This window comes from Ornithorhynchus anatinus, chromosome X1, assembly GCF_004115215.2.
Source record: "Ornithorhynchus anatinus isolate Pmale09 chromosome X1, mOrnAna1.pri.v4, whole genome shotgun sequence".
Classification (NCBI taxonomy): domain Eukaryota; kingdom Metazoa; phylum Chordata; class Mammalia; order Monotremata; family Ornithorhynchidae; genus Ornithorhynchus; species Ornithorhynchus anatinus.
Window position 1 is genome coordinate 80,465,083 of NC_041749.1, and position 12,347 is coordinate 80,477,429.

Here is a 12,347-nt window from a genome sequence, read left to right on the forward strand (position 1 = left end):
AGACGGGTGAATCGGGTTGGGGAGGGGGAGGGGAGAAGGGCGGACAGCCCCGGGCGTCTTGGGCTGCTCGAGGGTCGTCCTGGCTCGGACCGAGTGGAGTGGGGGGCAGGTCGGTCCGGCCAACTCCTCCCACTGGAGGGGGGGCGGCCCCACCCCCCGCCGCTGCCGCTTTATAAAGGGAGCGTGTGTATGAGTGTGAATGTGAGTGTGTGTTGGTGTGTCCCGCAGCGCACCTCGCCTCCCCTTCCCCCCCAGCTCCCGGCCCCCGGGGCCCGGCCATGGAACCCTGGCCGTTCTGCTGCGCGTGGTTCTTGGTGGCCGGCCGGGCGCTGGTCCAGTTGTGCCGCTCGGACCTGCGGCCGGACCGGGCGCTCCTCATGGCCCTGGCGCTGCTGGCCGGGCTGGCGTGGCTGTGCCACCGGGTCCTGCCCCCGCTGGCCGGCGCCGCCCTGCTTGCCGGGGCCGGCTGGCTCCTACTATCCCGCCTGGCTCGGAAGAGCTTGCTGCCCGTGGCGGGGAAGGTCGTGCTCATCACGGGTGAGTGGGACAGTGGCGGGGGGCCGGCGGCCACGCTCTGGGGTGGGCTCGTGGGCGGACGCGTGGCCGCTCCCTCCCTGCCAGCGACCAGTCGAGGGGAAGAGCAAGAACTGGGAGCTCTCCGTAGTCTCCCGGGCACCCCTTTTCCCCACCAAGCCACGGGTCCTGAGCACTCCTAACGCCCCGGATCAGCAGGTACCGCTTTCTGGAAGTGCCAGGTGTGCCCGCCGCCGACTGGTTCCCGTCGAGCGATGAGAGTCTCCGGCAAACTCTAGTACCTCCATCCTTGTCTGGCAGCCTTTAAGCTGGAGGCATCCTGCCTTCCCGGCCCCCCCCCTCCCCCCCCGCCGCGTTTCTTTTTTTCCCTCTTCGAGGAGAGCACTCTTCTCCGTCCAAGCACATGGGAAGTGGGCAAAGGTGAAAGACAGACAGAGAACAGGGTGAGTGACGCTCCATAGGGGAGCGGGAAGGTTGCAGGGGAGCCCAGAGGAGCAAAACAAGCACCTCTGCCTTGCTCTAGGCTCCGGTTTTCCATCCCACAGCGCCAGTTCTACTGAGTGGACTGGGGTAGAGGGCTTTTGTCCCACTCAGTTCCAACTCTTAACATACCTGAAAGCCATAACCCGGGGGGTGGGTATTCCTTGTGGAGGGCACCCCCGTACTTGGCCTGGACTTCCTGGTCGGTGTGCTCATCTGGACCCCAAATAACTAGTCAGTGAGCACAGGACCAAAGTCACTTGCTCAGGGGGGAAGTGCCCCACCCCTACCTTTGATAAGGAGGTATTAGAATTGTTATGAGGGGCCTGGACAGTGTTTGGGCTGTTTTTCTCTAATCTAACCTCTTTGTGGGCAGGGAAGGTGTCTACAGAATCTGTTATTGTACTCTACCGAGCGCTTAATACAGTGCTCTGCACACAGTTAAGTGCTCAATAAATGTGATTGATTGATCGGTGTGACCAGAGGGCTGGGGCAGGTAAGGGGGTAGGAGAGATAGAAGGACAGAAAAAGGGAGAGAAATGAAGAGGAGAGGGGAAGGCCTAGAGAGAAGGGAGTAGTAGGGCAAGTTGGGGGTGATAATGGCCCTGGGAAAATAGGGACAGCCTCAGAGTAATGGGGCTTGAGGAGTTCCTAGAGGCATCTCTCGCTCTACATCCAAGGGGACAGGCAAGCTGAGCCTGAGCAAGGATAGCCACACAGGAGAAGAGGGCTGCCTGTCCCCTCCCAGATAACCCACTGACTCAGAGAGAGGGGAAGGGGAATCTTTGCTGATCTGACCCAGGGAGATGGCTCTCCAACATGAGAAGGCCAATAGGGAAACAGCACTTTTTTCATGGTTCCACCCCAGCCTCCCCCTCAGCTCCTTCCAGAGAGCCCCCATCCTCACTCTTGGATCCGTTCCACTCACACAGCCAGGGATTGCAGGGAGCATGCAAGGATTGGAATTCTCCTTGGGGAGATAGAGGGGTTTTGGGGGGTGGGGGCGCCACAGGGAGAGTCAGACAGGGATTTCTTTGGGGTCACACAATACAGTGGGGGCAGAGCTGAGATTAAAGCTCCTGGGTTCTCTGTTGACTCCAATAAATTTAGTGACCTGCTAAGTACTGCCCAGCCTGAATGGGGCCCAGACAGATGGAGGAACAGAGAGCTAGGTCGAGGGGGCTGGATGGGAGGAGAAGGGGAAACCAGGGGTGTGAGGAAGCTGGGTCTTACTGAGGGCATGTGGCATGGGCGGTATGGCATGAAGGAATGTGGAGAGCACACAGGGTGGGCACAGACTCACCCTGACAATCCCCATGCCAAGGCTCCACCGATGCTCTTTAGTTGGGAGACTGGGCACCATAGCAGGGAGAGAGATGCCCTGTCTGTCTGCCCTTTGGAACTGGAGCAAGGAGATGAGGGGAAGGGACAGTGGGTCCCTTCTCCCAGCTCCTTATCCAGTTCCTGGGGCATCAGAGAAGCCCTCAGGTCCCTAGCCAGGGGAGAGCACCTGGCTTTCTGGGGCCAGATGGCTCATACTGTCCCACCTGGGTTCCCACACAAGGTGACATGCATGAGTTGTCAGATGTCTCTAAAGGGATGAAGCTCCTTGCAGAGAAGCAGGAGGCTGGAAGAGAAAGAAGGATGGGGGGAATGTGTCTGGAGGGCCTTGTACCCTAACCCCCTGGCCAGCTTCCTACCCTCCCGGGCCGGGATCATGGCCAGTGCCAGTCTCCAGGGTCTACCCACGGTGAGACTGTCTCTCTGGAGGTGGGGGTGATGGGTAGATGGAGTGGTCATCTCTGTAGGGGCTGGCAAAGGGGTGAGAAGCTGGGGGGTGGGCACCACTATTGGGGACTCAGGTGCCTCCTGAATCCAGCTTGGAGCTGAGCTCCCTTTGTTTAGAGATGAGAATAAATCTGTCACGGAGAGGCCTGGGGGCTGGGGAGGGGGAGGAGGTGGAGAAGGGGGGTGGGGGGCGGCTGCTTTCTTTCCCAGCAGAGGCCCTGGCTCTGTTTCTGCACTGCCTGGGGGCCGGGGTGTATTGGAGAGCTCACGTCCTTCAGCCTGTGGGGGAGTGGGGTGTCTGCTGTGGACTCCAGCCTTTTCTGACAGTGCTGAAGCTCTTCCTCTAACTACCCACTAGGGCCTCCCCTAGCCCCTTCCCGGCCCTTGTGCGGTGTGGAATGGGAGGGCCTCTCGGGAGGACCCTGGGAGAGCAGGGCTTCTTCTTGGCTTGGTGGCCGCAGAGCACTGCTGTTGGGCATGGCTGTGCGGGTCCGAATCCTCCAGAGGCCGAGGAGAGGGAGAGGTGCCTGGGGGACATTGGACAGCAAGGGCCAGGGGAGCCATCTCAGGAGCTGGAATGAGGGCAATGAACCAGGCAGTTCGACACAGTCTAGTTGCTCCTGCAGACCGGAGTCCCCTTAGGTTTCTGGGGCCAAAAGGTGGAAGTTTTGGAAACACCAGGCTGGTGGAAGGGACTGGGAAGGAGAAGTGGAGCCTCCTCGGCCATTCCAAAAGGGGTTAGGTGAGGTATCTGTCCCAAGATTCCTTCCTCCTCCCCTGGAGAGCATTGACCTTGGTATAGGGCCAAGGGCTTTGCCTCCTTCAACCCCGGTTGAGGAGAGTGACCCAGTTCTCTCTGCTTCATCCCAACCCAGCCTCCAGCTAGCGGGGCCACATGTGGCTAGCTTTCTGCCCTTGATGGGCTAGTGACCCAGTGCTGAGGGTGGTGGTTACTCAGAGGCAGCTGCTGAAGGCTTATTCTTTGGAGGAGGGTGATCTAGTGTTTCCCCTCTCTTCCGACCACAGGACAAGAACAAACAGGTTGCAGCAGGAGGGCTCTGAGTTGGATGGCAGGAGGAACTTCTCATCAGAGAGGGCTGGGAGATACTAGAACTTGGGGCCAAGGGAGGGTGTGGTGGCTCCTGCGGTCTCTGAACAGGAGATGCCTATCAGATTGGGTTGGGGAAGCCATCTCCTGCCCAGAATCAGGGAGATGGATACCATCACCTGGGAAGGATCCTGCTGAGGTGAGGCTTCTCCAATCAGACAACAGAGGAGTGAGTGAGTGAGTGTGTGAGTGTGAGTGTGTGTGTATGTGCATGCGCACACGCACGCAGGCAGGCATGCTAATGCGGGGGGGGGGGGGGGGGGGCGGGCGGGAGGGCGGGGAGCTGCTAGTCTCAGATTTTCGCCTTCTGTGAACTAGCATCCTTTTGGCACTGTGTCTCCTCCCCCAGCCCATTTCCCTCACAATTTCCTAGGCTTCCCCTTGTTGGGATGGGAGTAAACATCCTTCCCCACCCCTTCTCCCCTATTTAAGCCGCTACCACTCTTTCCCTTCCACCAAACTGGAGCAGTGATGGGGAGTAAGGGGTCTCTGTGCATCAGAATCCCAGAAGACCCGAGCCTCTTCTCTCCTCCCACTTACTACCCAGGTTGGCTCTGGGTGTCTCTGTCTCTCTGTCTGTCTCTCTCCCCATTCCTAGGGAGCTCTTGGACCCTGTGATATGCATCCTTGGCTGTTCCCGAGTAAAGGACTTGGGCACAGGGGACTCTGAACAGGTTCCCCTCCTGGTATCTCAGGCTCCCAGTCTAGGAGAATGGCTTGAGGTCATCTTTTCTATTCCTCTACCTCCAAGCAGGGGAGCTCTCCCCAACCCGTGTTATTTCTGAACACCTCAGCTCTGGGTTCTTGCTGAGAAACAGAGGTTGGGGGTGCAGAAAGGAGTTGTACAGTCCCCTAAGGCCCAGGGAATCCTCTCCACTGGTTGGGTTAGAACCCGCTGGCCCTGCCTCGACTCTCAGACAACAGGAGATGCCAGAGATGTGGGGCCCGGGAAGGCAGGCTGGCTGACTGGTCACAGAGGGTTAATGACTCCCTGCCGCCCCCCAGGCTGATGGCAGGTGAGGCCCAGCAGTGGGGTCAGCTGTCAATGACTGGAGAAGTATGTGCTGACTCAGTGAAAGGCCTGGGTGGGGGTGGGGGGATATCAGGGTGGGGGGCAGACAGGCATACTCATCCTGGCCAGCGGGAAGCTGGGAAAGAAGGGCTAAGGTCATAACGAAGAGCCATTTGGGGAGACCTGAGCGGAACAGCTCCCCCTTTCTGACAGGGAGCTTCCCCACCACTTGAGATCCCTGAGGCATCACCCCCTCCCTTTTTCCAGGCCCCCATCTAGGAAAGCTCCCCATTCCCAGCCCTGAAATATGACCCCTAAGAGACTGCAAGGTGGATGAGAGGGGCCTGAGGCTATGGCTGGGCTCCAAGCTGCACCCCTCACTCCCCCGCCCCCCAGGGACAAGACCAATGATGGTACTGGGGTAGGTGGGGGAGAGAAGGGCTCCTCCTTGGGGCTCCCGCCCTAGCCACTGATGTGGTGTCAAGGGAGAGAGGACGATGGGGCCAAAGGTCAGGTTGGGCCGAGTTACTGATCATGAGGGCTGAATCCCAGGAATGGGAATGTAGGGAGTTCTGCCCTTGGACACCGGCTCGGATGGCAGAGACTGCAAGTCTCCAGGGGCCAGTTGGCAGAGCTGGGAAATGCCCCAAAACCTTGATCCTGCATTTCCCTTTCTTTCCTGCATCCTTCCTGCCTCACCTTCATCATATGCTTCCATCCGGTTGAGGGCAATTACAGGAGAGAGGGGCGTCCAGCTCGTTGTGGTCAGGGAATGTGTCTATTGTATCCTTATATTGTACTCTCCCAAGTGCTTAGGACAGTGTTCTGCATACAATGAGTGCTCAATAAATACAATTGACTGACCGGTGGGTTCAGGGCTGAGAGAGTGCAGACCTGGCTGGCTGGCTGGCCGACTGACTGGCTGGCTGACTGGCTGATTCCTGGCTGGCCAGCCGGCCTAGCCCCGTATTTCATCCCCATGGGTGCAGAGGTTGAACTGGGACACTCAAACCCTCTTCTCTCATTCAGACAGCAGGGTGTGGCAGTGGGTAGGGGAGCGGGGGAGAGGTATAGCTCTGCCGGCAGGGGGAACACTCTGTCCCTATGCCTGTCGGGTTGGCACAGACCTGCCCCCTCCCTTCCTGCCCCAGTGGGGAAGTGATGGCTCCTAGCTCAGGCTGTTCCCTTCCTACAAGGTCTGGGGGCCAAAGGTTGGGGATGGGGGGGATCCCACATCAGGGTAAGAGACAGAAGGAAGGAGGCCAGACCTGAGTTTGAGCCCAAACTGGAAGAAGATCACACATGCCAGGGCTGAGATTCCTGACTGGAGGAAGAAGTGGAGGTTTCAGCCTCTGTGCAGGCTGGGATGTGACTGACGCTGGCTGGGACTGATAGAAAGCTTCCTTGCCTCCTCCCCGCAAATCATCTCCTCTCCCTTCTGGGTACTGTCCCCCTCCCTGGACAGTGTAGTATATGCCTCTCCCCCCACCCCCCACCTCCCACACCCCGCAAACCCTAATACCCACCACAGCTTGAGACCCAGCCAGAGACACATGTATAGACAGACATACAAGCAGTTCATGGAGACATACCACACATACACGCAAACACTCTCTCTTCACCATCATTGTTCTCAACAAAGTTCTCCTTAGCCCTGCCTGGCCATTGCTACCATGGAGTTTCCAGGTCAGAGCCTAGCCCAGGATCTTGCCCCTGGAGGAGCTAGCAGGCTGGAGGGACAAATGACAGATGCAGACTCAACAGCAGCAGCATGTGCCAAGAGGATTAAGTTGGTTTACTGTATATCCTGGGCGGGCAGAGGACCTGGACCTCTGCATCCAGGGGTGCACATAAGTACAGGGACACCAATTTGGATACTCCCCAGAGGGAGGAGCACACCCAGAGGTACCTGCCTGCCTGCCTGACTGCCTGCCATGGGATTCTCTTCATCTCTGTGCCGGAGGTGGGGAAGGGGGCAGGGCAGAAGGCTGGGGGAGGGCTTGGGAGGGTGGAGGAAGCAGGGACTGGGCCAAGCCAAACACCCCTCCAGGAAATGCTACAGCCTCCATGCTGCTTTTGTTCTCACTCCGATAGTGGGAGCACTGCAGGGCGGGGGTGGGAGCGGTACTGGAGCTGTTCCGGGTGGGGAGTTGAGCCTGGGGCCCTGGCACCTGGGCAGTCACCCAGAAAGAGAGCCAAGGAGGGCTGCAGAGGTCAGCTGGGACCCCAGAAGGTGCAGCCCGGCTTCTTTTTTAAAAATGGTATTTGTTAAGCGCTTACTGTACATCAAACACTGTTCTAAGTGTTGGGGTAGGTATAAGTTAATTAGGTCAGAAACAATCCCTGTCCTGCACTACGCTCACAGGCTAAGTGGGAGGGAGAGTAGGTTTTTAATTCCCATTTTATAGCTGAGGAAACTGAGGCACAGAGAAGTTACGTGACTTGCCCAAGGTCACACAACAAGTAATTGACAGAGCCGGTATTAGAAGCCAGGTCCTCCGACTTCCAGGCCCGTGTTCTTTCCATGCTGCTTCTCCTGGCTTGCGGGAGCTGGGGGTGGGTAGAATCAGGGGCCTAGGATGAGTTGGGAGAAGACCTGGCCTAGTTTGCTGGATTTGTCCAGTGGCAGCAGCCTGCCCAGCTGCCACAGTGTTGGGAGCAGCGCTGTCTGCCCCAGAGGCGACTGAGGGAGGGATCGCCAGGACCTGACCAGTTTAAGGGGTCTTCTGGGAAAATGGCTCCAAAGAACAACCGTCTGAATGGTGGAGCAGAAAGCCTAGAATTTGGCTCAGTCCTGTCAGATAGATCACTGCTGTCACTCCAGCTTCATACCTTTCTCTCTGGTCACAGCCCCCCTACCCCCAACTCCAGGCTGGGGACTGCTCTAGTATCCTCAGCTCTTCTGGCTCCCTGCCTGACCCTTCCTGCCTGGTCAGGGCTGCAGGAGCTGACCAGGGTGGTTGGGAGGGGGGATCCAGGGGGACCCAGGGGATGGGCTTGGGAGGTGTATAGGGTGATCAGGCAGGAGGCACCCCAGTTCAGAGGTTCAGATGCCAGGAATGTAGTCCTGCGTGTGGGAGGCAGGGTGACTGGGAGGGTGGGGAAGGGGTGCCCAAGGATGTCTCTTCCTTGTTTCACCCAGGGGTGCACTGGGTTTGAGATGCCCTCCCAGGGGGCAGTGGGGACTCCCCATCCAGTCCTCTGGAGAGCTTCCCATCTCCTCTCCTCCCCCGCACCTTCCCTTCCACCCCCCCCCCCCCCCCAGGCTGTTGAGGGGACACTTCAGGGAGAAGAACAGCACCAAAACTCCAGCCTAGGCCCTTGGGGGGATGGCTCTCCTGAATCACATGTCCTAGGATCAGGGAAGTGGAGATGAGGCTGGGGACCCCAGAGGGGTAGGAGGGAATACTGACAGACAGAAACATGGCAGAGGCCTGGCTCACGGGTTCCCACTCCACCCCCAGAAGGGTGGGAGGTGACGGGGCAAGGAAAATGACCATCTTGTAGCTCTGCTCTGGCTCAGTGCTCCTCCTATTCTGGGGGCGGGCAGGCTGGATGGCAGAGATGGCCAGTGCCAGGCAGGGCTGAGGTCCAGATGGACTAATTAACCCCATTAGTGAGCTGGCAGCTCCTTCTGCCTCCCGGGGGGTGGGGGGTGGGGGGGTGGGGGTGTGGGAATAAGATGTGAGGGCACCTGGGTCCTCTCTCATTGCTGAATTGGAAATGGGCTATTATTTGTAATTTGTAATATAATTGTGATAGAGAAGCAGCGTGGCCTGGTGGAAAGAGCATGGGACTGGGAGTCGGAAAGACCTGGGTTTTCATCCTATTTCCATCCTTGTCTGCTGAGTGACCTTGGGCAAGTCTACTTCACTGCTTTGGGCCTCAGTTACATCATCTGTAAATTGGGGATTAAGACCGTGAGCCCCATGTGGGACATGGACTGTGTCCAACCTGATTAGCTCGTCTCTACCCCAGCACTTAGTACAGTGTTTAACAGATGCCATTAAAGAAAAAAAAACCTCTTCATAGTGCTTTATGTATGTGCCTACCTGCACCTATATTGTCTGACTCGTGTAGTCCAGAGGCCAGGGCTGGTCTGATGATCCTGTATTTACCCTGGTGCTTAGCACATAGTGAGTGCTTAGTAAACACAAGCATGAACTACTCTTTCCTCTGGGTGCTGGGTTCAAGTTAATAATAACAATAATAATAATAAAAATACTAATAATGATAACAGTGGTATTTGTTAAGCACTTATGATGTGCCAAACACTGTACTAAGCACTGGGGCAGATGCAAGGTAATCATGTCAGATGCAGTCCCTGTCCCTCATGGGGCTCACAATCTTAGGGATTATGTTCCAACCTCCACTCAGGGCTGGGCCCTCCCTGGCAGGTGCCCTGCTATGTTCTATATGAAAAGTGGGGGGACAAGAGCTGCCTGGAGAAGTGCCCACCCCCACCCTCACACTCTTCCTTGACCCTAGCAGCCAATTCCAAGCATAAGGTCGGGTGCCTACACAGGGGTGCAGGCAGGCTGGGCCATGCCAATGGGTGGCCGGACTGCCCCCACCCATGTTTCTGGGCCCTCTAGCTGACGGCCTCCCCCTCCCTCCCCAAACACCCCACCCCCGCCACCTCCACCCCAGGCTGTGATTCAGGCTTTGGCAAAGTGACCGCACAACAGCTGGACTCGATGGGCTTCACTGTACTGGCCACAGTCCTGGCCCTCGAAGGACCTGGGGCACAAGAACTGCGAAATACCTGCTCTCCTCGCCTCAAGCTGCTACAGATGGACCTGACCAAGCCCGATGACATCCAACGGGCACTTGAGCAGGCCAAGGCCCAGACTGCAAGCACTGGTCAGTGGGGGAGGGAAGGAGGACAGGACAAGGGAAGGAGGGAGGGCAGTGGGCCCAGAGGTGGACAGGGGCTGGTGGGTGATGGGAGCTGGGGGGGAGGGTGTTTCCCTGGGAATCTGGGTATTCTGGTTGGCCAGGAAGGGGCCCCTGCCCATGCCCATGGTCCATGGGGGCTGATGAGAGCGGATGGGGTGGCAGTGACAGGCAGTGACCATACTGCCCGCCCCTCAGGACTGTGGGGCCTGGTGAACAACGCTGGCTTCAACGACATTGTGGCTGATGTGGAGCTGTCCCCGCTCGCCAAGTTCCGAAGCTGCATGGAGATCAACTTCTTTGGGGCCCTAGAGCTGACCAAGGGGCTTCTGCCACTGCTGCGCCAGTCCCAGGGTCGCATCATCACCATGGGCAGTCCAGCTGGTGAGGGGCTGGGGAGAAGGCCAACGGGGGACAGGAGGGTTATAGAGGAGGAACGGGGAGCCGAGGTGGGGCCTGGGGGAAGGGTCGGGGCTCTACAGAGGGGAAGGGAGGGAAGGAGAAGAGAGGCCCAGGGAGTCGGGAGAACCAGCAGAGAAGGGGCTGGGAGTGGGGACCCAGCTTGAAATGGGGTGGGTTCCATCACCAGTACTGGCCCCCTGGGTTTTCCCCCTGCCCCGGCCCCCACCCTTAGGATACCCAGATAGCCCGTGTTGGGGGCTGAAGGGAGGGGGAGGGGGGAGCAAGAGGAGGAATGGAGGGGAGTAGCCCCAGCTGAGGAAGTCAATCAATGAATCAATCAATGATATTTATTGAGCTACCATCTGTGTGCAGAGCACTGGACTTAGGGACCTGCAGGGGGCCTCAGGAGGGGTTCCGTGGGAATGGGGAATCCGGGGGGTCCGGGAGGGATTCGAGGGATTGAGGGAGCCGAGCTGTGTCGGCCGACCGACTGCCTGCCGGCGTGACGCCCCGCGTTCCCACAGGCGACATGCCATACCCTTGCCTGGCTGCCTACGGGGCCTCCAAGGCCGCCGTGGCGCTGCTCATGGACACCTTCCGCAGTGAGCTACTCCCCTGGGGGATCAAGGTCAGCGTCATCCAGCCCGGCTGCTTCAAGACTGGTAAGGAGGGGCCGGGGCCAGGGAAGAGCGGGTGCCGGTGGGGGGCCACTCGTTGAGCAGGGGTCTGTCAAACCGAGCCTTCGGGAGCTTGGAGAACTTTCTGGCCGAGCTAGCGCCGTGCTCTCTCCCTTCCTTCCAACCTCACCACTAGAGGGCTTGCTGCCCTCTTGCTGCCCCTCCATATGAGGGCCAGGGTGGGGGAGTGTCTCGGATATCCCCCCTCAACGCAGGGGGTAGGGCTACTGTCTGCCATGCTCCTGCGCGTGGTGGAGGCCTGAGCCCCACACAGGCCTGTCCCCCCCTGCCACCCTCCCAGGGGCAATGGAGGACCCTAGAATATGGGACCAGCGGAAGCAGCGGCTGCTGGCCAGCCTGCCCGGGGAGCTGCTGCAGGCGTACGGGGAAGAGTACATTGAGCACACGCACGGCCAGTTCCTGCGGGTCCTGGAGCTGGCCGTGGAGGACCTGAGCCCTGTGGTGGAAGCCATCACCGACGCGCTGCTGGCCCCCTGGCCCCGCCGGCGCTACTATGCCGGCCGGGGGGTAACCCTCATGTACTTCATCCACTACTACCTGCCAGATGCCCTGCGTGCCCGTTTCCTGCGTGAGTTCTTCATCAGCCAGAAGCTGCCCCGTGCCTTGCGGGCTCCCGCTCACACCAAGGCCCAGTAGGCACCCAGACGCCCCCCTGCTCCCTGGCGGCCGAGACATAGCAGGTGTGAGTCAGCCAAGGATGCCACCGCATCCAGATCTCTGGCTGGCAGGGCCACTCCGGGCCTCTGGGCAGCAGACAGAGGGGGACCAGGCAGGGCTCTCCCCCTCTGCTCTAGACCAGCCCCCCCCCCCCCCCCCCCGTGTAGTAATTTATCTCAACGAAGGGGGAAATCTCTTGCCACCTTGGGACTTGTAGGGTTCACCACCACTATTTTAGCAGGCTCGAAAATGAGGGCTCTGCAGACCCAGGGGAGCCCCAGCCCCTATTGCGTTGAGAGCAGCAGAGATGGTGGGGACTAAAAGGAGGGAGACATGGCTCGCAGAAGCAGAGTGGGGGGAAAGAGCAGGTTACAAAGGAAAATGGCTGACAACTTTCTCTTCACTCATTTCCTGATTGTCACTTTTTAAATAAATTAGTATTTTTATTTCTCCTAAAAAAGGCCAGACACGTTTGTCTTCTTGTGGGGGGAATAAAGGGGAAAAGGGGGAGATTGTGTGTGTGTGTGTGTGTGTGTGTGTGTGTGTGTGTGGAGAGAGAGAGAGAGAGAGAGAGATAAATCACACATGAGGAAAGCACGTGCATATGCTCATGAGACCGGGGCAAGGGGTGATGCACACAGTTCTAGACACAGGCTACCTATACTACCATTCTCTGTGTACCAGGCAGGAGGGCCTCTGAGCGCCCCCTCTCCCCCCAGGAGGAAGAGACCCTGTATTCTGGGCCAGATATGATCAGAGAGGGAGGTGCTAG

At 58.6% G+C, this 12,347-nt stretch overlaps 1 protein-coding gene across 1 annotated transcript; it reads left to right on the forward strand.

Annotated features, from left to right (window-relative positions):
• The first annotated feature begins 207 nt into the window (after positions 1-207).
• HSD11B2 (hydroxysteroid 11-beta dehydrogenase 2) lies at positions 208-12,040 on the forward strand. The gene is made up of 5 exons (XM_029052009.1): positions 208-537; positions 9,573-9,785; positions 10,017-10,202; positions 10,745-10,882; positions 11,199-12,040. The coding sequence occupies exons 1-5, from the start codon at positions 279-281 to the stop codon at positions 11,552-11,554; spliced, it is 1,152 nt and encodes a 383-aa protein (XP_028907842.1). The 5' UTR covers positions 208-278; the 3' UTR covers positions 11,555-12,040.
• The last annotated feature ends 307 nt before the right edge of the window (positions 12,041-12,347 follow it).